The 13,411-nt window shown below is 40.5% G+C and overlaps 1 protein-coding gene across 1 annotated transcript in view; it reads left to right on the top strand.

Annotated features, from left to right (window-relative positions):
- The window catches only part of inpp4b (inositol polyphosphate-4-phosphatase type II B), a 318,245-nt gene extending 312,018 nt beyond the window's left edge, over positions 1–6,227 (top strand). Inside the window, exon 26 of the mRNA XM_034231259.1 lies at positions 5,484–6,227. Within this exon, the coding sequence (XP_034087150.1) occupies positions 5,484–5,616 (133 nt within the window). The 3' untranslated portion in view covers positions 5,617–6,227. The remainder of the gene's footprint in view (positions 1–5,483) is intronic.
- Positions 6,228–13,411: the final 7,184 nt, after the last annotated feature.

Genomic DNA, 13,411 nt, shown 5'->3' with positions numbered 1-13,411 from the left:
TCGGGAGTCTCCCGCGAAAATCGGGAGGGTTGGCAAGTATGACACACACACACGTGCTTCTGCCCATAGAGTGGCGAAGTCCCTCCCCTTCCGGTGGACCTCCATGGGACCTTATTTCGGAAAAATGATGTATTGAAGTCAATGGAGAGAGAAAGATTATCTTTCGATCCCGTTTGAATTGTGCCACGAATTATTATTATATTATTATAAACATTATTATTATCATGTTTGTCAATTTAAAAAAGAATTTTGCAAGTAAAAAAAAACAAATGTGTCGTAAAACTGTGAAGTAACACATTTGTTTGTGTGAAACGCTCAATGAACTACATCTCTGGTCTAGCAGAACAACACACGTCACCAAGATGACCGTCACTACTGTCTTGTCAACAAAAGGATTGACTACCCTCACTATCACCACAATGAAACACGTCCAGAAGAATGTCATGCAAAGCTGCCTGCCTGCCTTCCTTTGATTCTCTGCCTGATCTTTTTAATGTTTAATGTCAACCATTTGTGCAGATAGCATGAAGTAGAAAAGATCGGCGATCGCCGATGCTAGCGTTAGCATTTCTCCCCCGGGCTTAAATTGTGTATTATAGAATGATCACACCGATCACACAGTACTCTTCCAAGGGTTCACGAAATATGACTACTACTCTTACTGTTTAACATTTTGGGTTACTTAATGTTACTTCATATTAAGGCTAATAAAAATGACAAGGCTGTAATGCTAACTAACGTGCTAGCTACTAGCTAGGTAGCTAACTTGATCCAGCCACTTCTGGTCCTTTCATCAGATGGGAAGCGAAAGAACGAGCAAGACCCATTGCTGGTATGATAACAACCTGGTACTAAGCACACAGGCATCTTGTTAAATCGCCATATAGATAGATTATATCAATTCTTTCACACACACGGGTTTTGGGCTGAGGGCGACACCGTACATCCGGTATCCGCCATTTCACACGAGGTGCAAGCAGAATATCATAGTCTATTGCCTTAATCAATATAGTCAACTCTAAAATACCACATATATGCATTGGCATGATAATATTATTGTGACAAGTGGGGTATTCACCTGGTGTTTCCAGAAGATAGACGTAGATGCTGCCAAAATCGACCGAAGGCCACTTTCGAGGATCGTTTTTCCATACATCTGCAGGCAGTATGTAAGGGCAATCCGACAACCCACACAGCTCTAGTTTACGCTGGTAACGACCTAGAGCACACCCCTCAAGTCCAGAGATGTAATCCGAAGACATGCAGCGATTTCTTCGGTCGTTAATTCAGAAAAAAAACCTAGTGCGTTCTGCCTGGCTATGTTAGCTAGCTGTTTATATTAGCACCTCCAGGATTTTTGCACCTCCAGAAAAATGGCGTATTTATATATATATTAGGGCTGTCAAGTTAACGCGTTAACGCAAAAAAAATTAACGCCACTAATTATTTTAACGTGATTAACACATGTGTATTTTTTTTCCTCGGCCGCCCCGTAGTTTCAGAGCGCATCGAGTTTAAAATACCATCTACAAGCTGATGCTGACAGCCCCGCTCCTGCCGTCCGCTTGTGGCAGACCACACTTCCACGCTCACCGGCAGGCACCGACTGGCTATTGGGAGGACCGGGAGGGTGTGTGTATGTGTGGCAGTGCTCGAGCGAGCGAGAGAGAGACCTTACGTGCATTGTTGTTGTTAGCATCTGGTGCTAGCTAGCTGCGCTAACGGATATAAGGAGCTGTTTAAATGAAAACAGAGGAGCGACATTTTGCCGACAACTGCGCCGAGCACTTGACTTTATGCAGGAAGCCAGACAGTGGGACATTGTACGAGAAGTCAGCACACTCAGCACGGATAGTGCAACATGATTGCAGCGTCCAGGCAGCTCCCGTTCGAGCATATGCCTTGAGTTGCACATAGCTCCAACGATCCATCTCTCTCACACACACACACACACACACACACACACACACACACACACACACCATTTGTATTGTATTATTGTATGAGAGAGGTTCCAGGTTGAATTGAGGCGAATATTTGTAATGTTCAGAGGTTGTTGTGTTTAATATTCATGAGAATATTTGTCATTGTTCAAATGATAATAAACATTAGCATAAAGCATATTTGTCCACTCATATGTTGATAAGAGTATTAAAAACTTGAAAAATATTCCTCTAAGGTAAATTTAAAACATAAAAAATGTGCGATTAATTTGCGATTAATCGCGATTAACTATGGACAATCATGTGATTAATCGCGATTAAATATTTTAATCGACTGACAGCCCTAATATATATATATGGCGCACGTTGCATTGTGGGTAGCTCGTGACGTCACTGTGTGTGAAAGAATATGGCGCTGATCTTAGCTATCTCTTAGTGGAGGAAAACAATTGTGACATCACTCTGGGATTTGTAGTCTTTCTAGTTGCGTATTCTTCATAGTCTTATATTTCAACAGTTTTACGACAAACTGTGACTTTTTTGACGTGGAAATTATTTTTTAAGATTGAGAAACATCATATGTGTAATTCGTGGCACAATTCAAACGGGATCGAAAGATACGTTTTCTCTCCATTGACTTCAATACATTATTTTTCCTAAATAAGGTCCCATGGACCGGAAGTAGATGGGCGTGACTTCGCCACTCTATTCACTTTGAATGGGGTGACATCACCTTTGGCCGAACTGCATTGTGGGAAGCAGAGCGGAGCTTTCCTGGCGTTTCAGGCTGCAAAAGTTGAGCAATGTTACTTTTTTTTTTTACAGTTACTTTTGAAGCCTCTGCAGAAGCGTCAGCCAATCGAATCATATGCCAGTAAAAGCTCTAGCCAATCAAACCGCTGCTTGTGTGTCAGGGGCGGGAGATCCATGTGATAGGTTGTTGGTCGAGCTTCAGACGGGCCGTTATGACACACGCTGTGGCCAGGCAGGAAACATGTGACTTATCAGTAACTTTAGACATTGTAACACAATTTTAAACGAGATTTTATTGTAGATAATACATTTTACTGATACCAACTATATCATATGTACCTTGTTCATTAAAAATTAAAATTAAAAATATTTTTTTTTTTTAATTTTTTTTTAATGACAATCAAACCAGCTCTGAATCAAACATGTGGGAAGAGGGGGGGGCGGCGCCCCTAGCACCCCTATGGGCCGGCCGCCACTGGTTGACATATATAAAGCTCTAAGAAAATGCAGTGCAAAGCAAACAATTTATGTGAATACAACGTGTGTTTTGTCTAATAGATGAAAATAATGAATTAATGTGTATGTGTTTTTTTAAGCTGCGGTGCATCATGCTCTTTCTTTCTGCCACTTCAGAAATCTATTCTAACTCCTGAAGTTACATGTTTGAACACCTGTTCCCATACGCAGGTTATGAAGGTCACTCGTAGTTTAGAAGATCATAGTGCAGTTAATGCTCTGCCTCCTAGAGTCACGATTACTGGCTAGGGAAAATACACTCCCTTTTCTACGCCACTTATTCAACCCTTTATCAAATGACATAGAAAGACATTGACATCTTATCAGTTGGCATATAAAGCAGGGCAGATTAACAGAGAGGTGATGCCATTTCCATGGCTACACTTCTCCATCCCAAATGTGTTATGGGTGAATGGCATTTAGTTTGTAGATAGTTAATAAACAGCAGCATGTCACACTTCAGTTATAAACAGGCTAATGCCCACTAATCCCCTCAATTAATGATTAGATGAACCGACCCTTGAAGGACTTTGTGAGTCTGCAGGACTGTTATGTATTGATCCACCTCCACAATAGGAGAAAACATCCTTAAATCAACTTTTATGGTTCTACTTTTTACTACTTCCCATCATCCCCTTAACATGCTGCTTTTATTGCTTTAACATGGTGTTGTTATCCAATAAAAACGGTTAAGCCTCACAGGACAAACCACATGTTTGAAGCTCATTATATTAATGATATGTTGTGAACATGTTGCAGATGCACTGACGTATTTGTACAACATAGTTGCGGTAGAGGCGTTGTATTCAATTGCATTTCATATGTAGTAGAGCAGTTTTTCCATTGGATTTTCAACACTAAAATGCAGATTAACAACTTTAAAATCATTGCAGTTGTTGCTAAAATATACCAAATACAACCGTCGTAAAACATACCGTCAAACACACACACACACATACCATGTATACATCACTTCAGGGGACATTACATTGACTTATATGCATTTCCTGGAGACTTATCCTAACCTTAACCATAACCAACACATGCCTAACCCTTACCAAGTCTCCAAACCTCCATTGTGTCCCCATAAGGGAGGCGAGTCCCCACACGTGACTGTGTAAACAGATGTAGGTCCCCACAAGAATAGTAATGCTAGGCCACACACACACACACACACACACACACACATAGTGACTTGCATCTTTCAATAAAATATGATTGGACTCACTTCACTTGAACAGAAAACGTTCACTTGACTTGTTTCTGGAAATCTGGACATCTGGCTCTTGCATCTCACAATATGCTTTCAAAACAAATATGTAATCTTTGATATACGTCTGAAGCTTTAGTAGATCTGAGTTCATACAGTTTATTTTCACTCCCAACTACTAAAACCTGAATACATGAGCTGGGTCTTGGCTGAAAGCTAGTTGTATGTATTTATATGACCCACAGTTTCAATATAATAACTTCAATATAAAATGATCTCATGCGATTACTCACACAATCCTCTGAAGTATTTCAAAAATTATAAACAGGAAAAGTCTTTCTTATTTTACTTGAATGTGTTATAATCTGTTTATTTTGGGTGAAGGAAGAACATATTGAGTGTGAACAGTCGTCTAGAGATAAAGTCAGTTGGCAAGTGCAGTAAAATGAAATATTATTCCAAAGATTAGATTAAACATTTCATACAGAATGCTACTTATATTCTGGATTCTGATTGGTTAGCAGGTTTACAAGGTGTTTGTGTACATTTCTAAGTTGATGCGCCTGTGTGAAATTATTAAGTAAAGACAGCAACCATGAAAGAAAGATAATGCAGAGGGATTCGGCGTAACCAACAACAACAACAACAACAACCAATAAAGTAATTTAGAAATACAGTAGCTGCTCAGTGAGAACTCAAGTTTATTTAGCTCCTTTCTTGCTTAAGTTGTTACTCCTGGCTCACTGAAACTTGTTGGAAGGGTTTACTTCACCATGGGCCAAATTCCCTTTCTGTAATCATTCAAATGTGTTGGCCTAATAAACATCCAAGTAAATACTTTAAAAGGAGCACATATCAGTGATTCGGGAGGTCATCCTCTTCAAAGATAAACTTAAATTATATGTTGTGTCCATCTTTATCATCACACGCTGTATGGAAACTTGAATGATATCAACATAATTTAAAAAACTCATTCATTCATTTTTATTTTTTTGTTTTCCTTTATTTTATTTTTTTTCCACCTCACTCCTCTTCGCCATCATTATTTGGTCGCCATGCAGAGAAGGATGTCGGATTGAAAACGTTCAAAAGAATATTAGATGCAGGAAATATGCCTTCAACATGCTGCAGCTGATGGCCTTTCCCAAATGTTACCGCCCACCGGAGGGGACGTACGGCAAAGTGGACTCCTGAGGACCGTGTACCGTGGAACCAGTCAGTGTGGTTCTTCAGTAAATATTGATGCTTATAAATAATGTTTTACTGTTTGTAACCAAAGAGAAAGTGCTGAATTTTGTATTTCACTGTTGGATATTTGGTTTTTATAATCTGTTATGTGTGTGCCAAAACTCGTCATTTGTAAAAGGAATGCACTTTCCATAATTGCCTTGTTTATGTTCCACTTCCTCTACAGTGATAAACAAGTGCATCTGTATGGGAAAGATAGATAGATAGATAGAGCTGGTGGGCTTTATAGTAGCTGCTATCCACATGGACTGGTTAGCTAAATGTATAACGCCTATATTCTCTGATTGGATGTGTTGCATTTTACATGATAAAAGATTTAAAACATGTCTGCAGTTCTTGACCAATCGACCTTAAAGGTGGGGTAGGTAATTTTGGAGAAACCAGCCACTTCCTTACAGAGTCCCTCCTCCAACACACACGAACGCGCACATGACCAATGAGGGCACGAGATAAGTTTGTGCACAGATGGAAGGCTGACAGGCAGGTAGGCCATCCAGTTATTTTAGTCGGGCCGGCTCAGATGATTGGTCGTGCTTTTTACAGCGCTACGGCTTCCACAGATGACATTTTTTTATGTATTTATTATCAAAGCATTTAATGTATTCATTGCTATCGGGATGTTAAGAGCATTCCATGGAATATAACAAAAAGTGTTTCTGAAATAAATGACATACCGGCTCGAGTGCACTAAAATTTGAAAGTACACAGCCGAAAAGAATCCGCCCCTTCCTTCAGACTTCCTTACAGAGCACCTCCTCCAACACACATGGACGCGCACATGACGTCAGCAGGCCAGACTGGTGAAAGTGGCCGCCTGTTGCTGGCGAGTCATTGAAGTACTGCTGCAATGCATGCCCAATGAGGGCACGAGATACATTTGTGCGTCCACGAGATGGAAGGCTGACAGACAGGGCGGCAATCAGAGGCACAGATGACGTTTTTTTATGGATTTTTTGTCAAAGCACTTAAGATATTCATTGCTATCGGGATGTTAAGAGCATTCCATGGAATATAACAAAAAGTGTATCTCGAGCCGGTTTCTGAAACTTACCTACCCCACCTTTAAGTGGCATGACATATTCAGGTTCAATCTTCACCGATATTGTTTGTAGTTGCAATCATATCCTTCCTTCATCTCTAATAAGTGACCAGTATTCAAAAGCACGTGTTGATGTTTCATACATTTTCTCTTGATGGTTGCACTTGAGCTTTTTAAATAATATGTTTATATCTCAAGGTACAGGCCAGTGAAACCACGTGTGGATGTTAGGACAGGATGCGGACCATCATTTCCAAATGCTATTCCAATTTCATTATTTATTTTTGTACATTAAAATGTTTTTATATTCTAAGTGTTGAAACCTTGGGCTTTAATGCATGTTTGAAATGTATTGGCTGTGTTGTTCATTTGGCATATGAACATTTCTATTTGACATTAATTAAATAAAACAATGAATTGATGTGGATATTTGTGATGATGTGTACATGGTTTACATTCAAATTCACAGGTGTGCACTTGACTAAACAAGGTAATTTCTACTAGTTAAACACACATGTTAATCCAAATGCTGCATTAAAACGCTTAAGTAAAGCACAGGAGAACATTTGATGTTTTTCCTCTGGAGTAATATGTATTAAAATTGCATGTTGAATAAAAACCTTGAATCCCCAACACTAAAACTGAATACTTCATAAAGAAATACATATTTTAAGTATCAAATATTTACAGCTTTTAGACTTAAAAGGTGGTTTGAAAGATCGTCAATTGGTCCTTCAGCAGCAGCAGAAAAAAGGAAGTATAGCTAGACTCAATGTGTGAGTCAGTTTTAGTAATGGTGAGTCATTGTTACAAATTGCCAACTTTGGTATTTAAGGTTCCTGCCCAAATGTATGATATACTGTATGTAACATGACATGTCTTTCAGTTGAAAAGGAAATAAGCTTTGTTCCCTCAATTGTCACAGTTATAGAAAGACTCATAGCTTCTAAATTACAACATTTGAGCCCAAAGCCACATCTAAAACTTCTCACCTCTGATGTCTCATATATTGTTGAATACACTTGCCCTAAACTGCCTCCAGAACCGTGATCATTATCAGTCTTGTTTGATGACTCATCGCAACACGGTTGGTGAAGAACAAAAGGCTTCAGCGGAGCTCTTTGTTAAACACAATATAAAAATGGTAACATATTCATTGAACAGAACTTTTGTAATTTTACAAGAAGTTAACAAACATCAGGAGGCTGCTGTCCGTCTTTCTGATGTGGCATCTCTGACCTGGACTTCTTCCAAGGTCATCTCTAAAGTGGTTTTGTCGCACTTTAATTGAATTTCTCTGGTATCAAATTCCCAAAAGGGCATCATATAATGAAGCACAGGATTGTCCCTTTTTCTTTGTCTTTCATACCAAATTAAATGTGCCCTGTCGAATTGTTAACCTGCGCTATGTAGCAACTCTAAATTGTTGTTTTGGTTTAATGCCCAAATATGAGCAGATTTTTGTGCAAGCACGCATGTAGCACATTTCACATGTTGTCCTCAGGCTACGCCAGGTGGTAATGGAAATGAAGCACAGCAATGTGCCAAGAAAGGTTGTGAAGAAGAAGACCACTAGCAAACAAATAGGGAAGGCAAGGCAAGGCAAGGCAAGGCAAGTTTATTTATATAGCACTTTTCAACACAAGGCAATTCAAAGTGCTTTACAAAAAATGAAAGAGATTAAGAAAATGGCATTTAAAATCAGTCATTAAAAAGAAAAGCTAATAAAATAAACATTAAAAGAAAAAATACATGGATAAAAGTTACAGTGCAATTAAACATTAAAAGAAAAAAGTACATGGATAAAAGTTACAGTGCAGTCTAAGATATGAATAGTTCAATTAAAAGCAGCGACAAAAAGAAAAGTCTTCAGCCTGGATTTAAAAGTAGTCAGAGTTGCAGCGGACCTGCAGGTTTCTGGGAGTTTGTTCCAGATATTTGGAGCATAATAACTGAACGCTGCTTTACCATGTTTAGTTCTGACTCTGGGGACAGAAAGCTGACCAGTCCCTGAAGACCTGAGAGATCTGGATGGTTCATAATTTAGCAGGAGGTCAGAAATGTATTTTGGGCCTAAACCATTCAGTGCTTTATAAACCAGCAGCAGTATTTTGAAATCTATTCTTTGACACACAGGAAGCCAGTGTAAAGACTTCAGAACTGGAGTGATGTGATCCACTTTCTTAGTGTTAGTGAGGACTCGAGCAGCAGCGTTCTGAATCAGCTGCAGCTTCCTAATAGATTTTTTAGTGAGACCTGTGAAGACACCATTGCAGTAGTCGAGTCTACTGAAGATAAAAGCATGGACAAGTTTTTCCAAATCCTGCTGTGACATTAGTCTTTTAATCCTAGATATATTCTTTAGGTGATAGTAGGCTGATTTAGTAACTGTTTTAATGTGACTGTTGAAACTCAGGTCAGAGTCCATGACTACACCTAGATTTCTGGCTTTATCTGTTGTTTTGAACATTGCACACTGAAGCTCAGCGCTAACTTTTATACGTTCTGCCTTGGCTCCAAAAACCATTACCTCAGTTTTATCTTTGTTTAATTGGAGAAAGTTCTGACACATCCAGTCATTGATTTGTTCAATGCACTTACTCAGTGTTTGAATTGGAGCATAGTCTCCTGGTGAAATTGTTACGTAAATTTGTGTGTCATCTGCATAGCTATGGTAACTTATTTTGTTGTTCTTCATTATCTGAGCCAGTGGTAGCATGTAGATGTTAAAGAGAAGAGGCCCCAAGATGGAGCCTTGAGGAACCCCACATGTCATATTTGTCAACTCAGATGTGTATTTACCTATAGAAACAAAGTTGTTTCTGTCCTTTAAGTAGGATTCAAACCAATTCAGAACTGTTTCCGAAAGTCCCACCCAGTTCTCCAGTCGGTCTAGTAATATGCTGTGGTCAACACAGTGTCAAACGCAGCACTGAGATCTAATAATACTAACACTGAAGTTCTGCCACTGTCTGTGTTTAAGTGGATGTCATTAAAGACCTTTACAAGAGCAGTGTCAGTGCTGTGGTTTGGACGAAAGCCTGACTGGAACACATCGAAACAGTTATTTAAATGCAAGAAATTACTCAACTGTTGAAAAACAACTTTTTCAATGATTTTACCTAGAAATGGCAGGTTTGATATGGGCCTGTAATTGTTCATTACTGAAGCATCTAGATTATTCTTTTTTAAGAGCGGTTTTAATGACTGCAGTTTTCAGGGCCTGTGGAAAAATACCTGAGTGAAGAGATTTGTTTACTATATGAAGTAGATCTGAGGCCATGCAAGGCAAAACATCTTTGAAAAATCCTGTTGGAATAATATCAAGGCAGCAGGAGGAGGATTTCAGAAGTTGAATAATGTCCTCTAGGTTTTTATCATTAATCTGATGGAATTGTGTCATGATGTCTGAATTGATGTTAAGTGGAGATAGGGACAACACATTTGCTGTTCCTGATGCAGAGGCACTGACTGCTTGTCTGATTTTCTGAATTTTGTCAGTGAAAAAGGAGGCAAAATCATTGCACGCCCTGGTGGATAGAAATTCAGAGGCTACTGACACTGGGGGGTTAGTTAGTCTGTCGACGGTAGCAAACAAGGCACGTGCATTGTTTTTGTTTTTGGTAATGATGTCAGAGAAGAACGATTGTCGTGCGTTTTTCAATTCCAAATTATAAAGGCCAAGTCTCTCTTTATAGATTTCAAAGTGAACCTGGAGATTTGTTTTTCGCCACCTGCGTTCAGCTTTTCGACATTCTCTTTTTTCTGTTTTCACGGTCATGGCCTTTCTCCATGGAGATATTTTCTTGCCAGACACTTCCTTTACCTTAGTTGGAGCAATGGCATCTATAACATTTTTAATTTTTGAATTAAAATGATCTACTAGCTCATTTACTGAGATGTTGGCAGGGGCAAGTGTGGAAGAGAAATTCTGAGTAAACATTTCCCTAGTGTTTTCAGTTAAATATCGCTTTGTGGTTACCTCTTTTTGAACATTTTTGTGAACAGAAATAGAGCTCTCAAAGAAAACACAGGAATGGTCAGAGAGTGCAACATCAGTCACCACAACCTTAGAGATATTTAGACCCTTTGAGATAATTAAGTCCAGAGTGTGCCCCTTATTGTGCGTGGGCTCCGTCACATGCTGAGTCAGTCCATAGCTATCAAGAACACAAAACAGTTCTTTAGCCCCTCTGTCCTGGGGGTTGTCAACATGGATGTTAAAATCACCAACAATGACTAGACGGTCAAAGTCAATACACACTATAGACAGCAGTTCAGTAAAGTCATCAAAAAAGCTTGCACAGTATTTGGGTGGTCTATAGATATTTAGGAACAGAGCTCGAGAGGAGCATTTCAGCCGAAGGGCCACATATTCAAAAGAATCAAAGTTTCCATACGATGTCTTCCTGCATTGAAGGGAATCATTGAACAGAATAGCAACTCCACCCCCTTTCTTATGCGTTCTTTCCTGACTCATAAAACTAAAGTTGGGAGGGGTTGATTCGATAAGAACAGCTGCACTGTTATTTTGTTCAATCCAAGTTTCTGTTAAAAACATAAAATCGAGATTGTGCTCAGTGATAAAATCATTGATTAAAAATGTTTTTCCTGCCAGAGACCTGACATTTAATAAAGTTAGTTTAAGTTTGTTAAACACACTATCAGTCATGTTTTTTGTAACAAGCTGTGGCTGACATGGAATCACTGCTAAATTAGATACACTCACACAAACGTTTGAGTGCTTCCTGTTTCTATGATTCACCGCTCTTAATCTATTACCTATCAACACAGATATCGGCAAAGCTACTGGCAGGCAGGGCCCCGACATGTCCTGGAAAGAGTTGAGAGTGCCATACGCCCTTGAGCCTGGACCCATCACATATCAGTAAGAGTTTGTTGTGTTTTGTACACACACATCCTTATCAGGCTTCGGAGACTGCAGAAGCCCCCTCGAAGGGAGGGGAGGTGGTCGACGTAGGCACGGTGATGGAGACGGGCTAGATGGTGCGGGGGTAGAGGACATGCTGCCAGGGGGGGGAGGTGGTTGACGTAGGCGCGGGTGATGAGGACGGGGGAGATGGTGCGCGTCTCCGCGGTGATTTTGGTGGGCGTCGTTGAGGAGCGGGGGTAAAGGACATGGTGCCAGCCCTGCGTATCGCCTTCGTTTGGTCTTTGAACTCCAGGAAGGAATCGGTGCCAACCCTCTGTATCTCCTTTGTGTGTTCATCGATCTCCAGGAGGGTGGGCGAGGGTGAAAGGGTGAACGGAGTATCCTCAAAGGCGTTGACAGGGGGGGGGGGGCAGTGGAGACTCCTCCATGTGTCTCATATGTCTCCCATAATCAGAACATTCCTCAGGCGGGTGCAGTGATAATTCTTCAGGGTTTTCTGCGTGATGTGTTGTGTCTTTCTCGTGTTTTGATTCCTCTTGCCGCTTGTCCTTGGCAGAGGGAACAGATTGATGACGCAGGCAGTTGAATATGTTAGAGATAAACAATTTCACTCCTGACTTGTTCAGGCAAACTCCATTTGCCTTGAAAAGATGTCTGCGATCCCAGAAAAAGTTAAAATTGTCAATAAAATGAACAGAATGGTCAGTACAGGCCATTGAAAGCCAGGTGTTCAGTGCAAACAATCTGCTGAATCTCTCCACTCCTCTTCTGACTGGCGGTAGAGGGCCACTGATGAACACCTCTGCATTTAGAGAGCTGGCAGTTTCCAACAAACATTTAAAGTCTTCTTTCAGCACTTCTGACTGTTGTTTCACAACATCATTTGTTCCAATGTGCAGTACCACATTCTTCACAGTCGGATGTTCAGCCCCAATATGCAGGATCTTCTCAGCCAAGTCAGAGACCACATCCTTGGGAAAACAGAGTACTTTGGTGTTGTTCTTATTACACAGACCTTTTACATCTCTTACAGCAGAGTCACCCACAATCATAGTTTCAGGCCCAGTCGTTAGCTTTCCCTCTAGCCTTTTACTTTTAGAGTAGCTATTGGTCCTTACCCTGCTGTGTGAAGAGGACAGGTTATCCAGGTCATCAGATCTCCGGTTCTCGGTCAGCGGAGCGTATCTGTTCTGGATTGGCACACTTGGTGGTTTAGGAGGATTGTTTGTAATTCTCCCTTTAGCAGCTGTCCACTGCTGTTTCCTAGTATGAATAGGGGTTGAAGAGGCGCTTTTCCTGGGTGATGACAATGCAGGCCAGCCGGTCGCATCACAGATTTCGGAGCTCTGGGCTCTGCCTGTTATCCGTCCTCCCAAATCCCATGGAAGTGATTTACTCTTAGGCTTTGCACCCAGAGAGTTCCAGGGAGGACTATCACTTGTAGATTTATTACCCGGTACACAGCCCTCCTGTTCCTTGGAATCCTTGTAGCTGCTAACTAGCTGTGAGTTAGCATACCCTTCTCCATTACTTTGCAACACTGGTAAAGTCGTGTCATTCCCACGACATAGTCCATTCACTTCCACGTTAACTTCCAACCGTTGCATTTTCATTTCCAACACAGCCATCTTCTGTATAAGTTTCTGGAAGTCATCTGTAGAGAACGGAGGCATTTTGCTACCAACTAGCTTAAGCTAAATAGCAGTAGCCTACCAGGCTTTAGCTGTTGCTAGGCCACGCTATTGTAAGACTGACGTCGTCGTAAAAATGTTGAAATATGGCTGAAACCCTCCGTCTATTTACGAAGA

This window comes from Gymnodraco acuticeps, unplaced genomic scaffold (genome assembly GCF_902827175.1).
Source record: "Gymnodraco acuticeps unplaced genomic scaffold, fGymAcu1.1, whole genome shotgun sequence".
Lineage (NCBI taxonomy): Eukaryota > Metazoa > Chordata > Actinopteri > Perciformes > Bathydraconidae > Gymnodraco > Gymnodraco acuticeps.
This window is presented reverse-complemented; position numbering and strand designations above follow the sequence as displayed.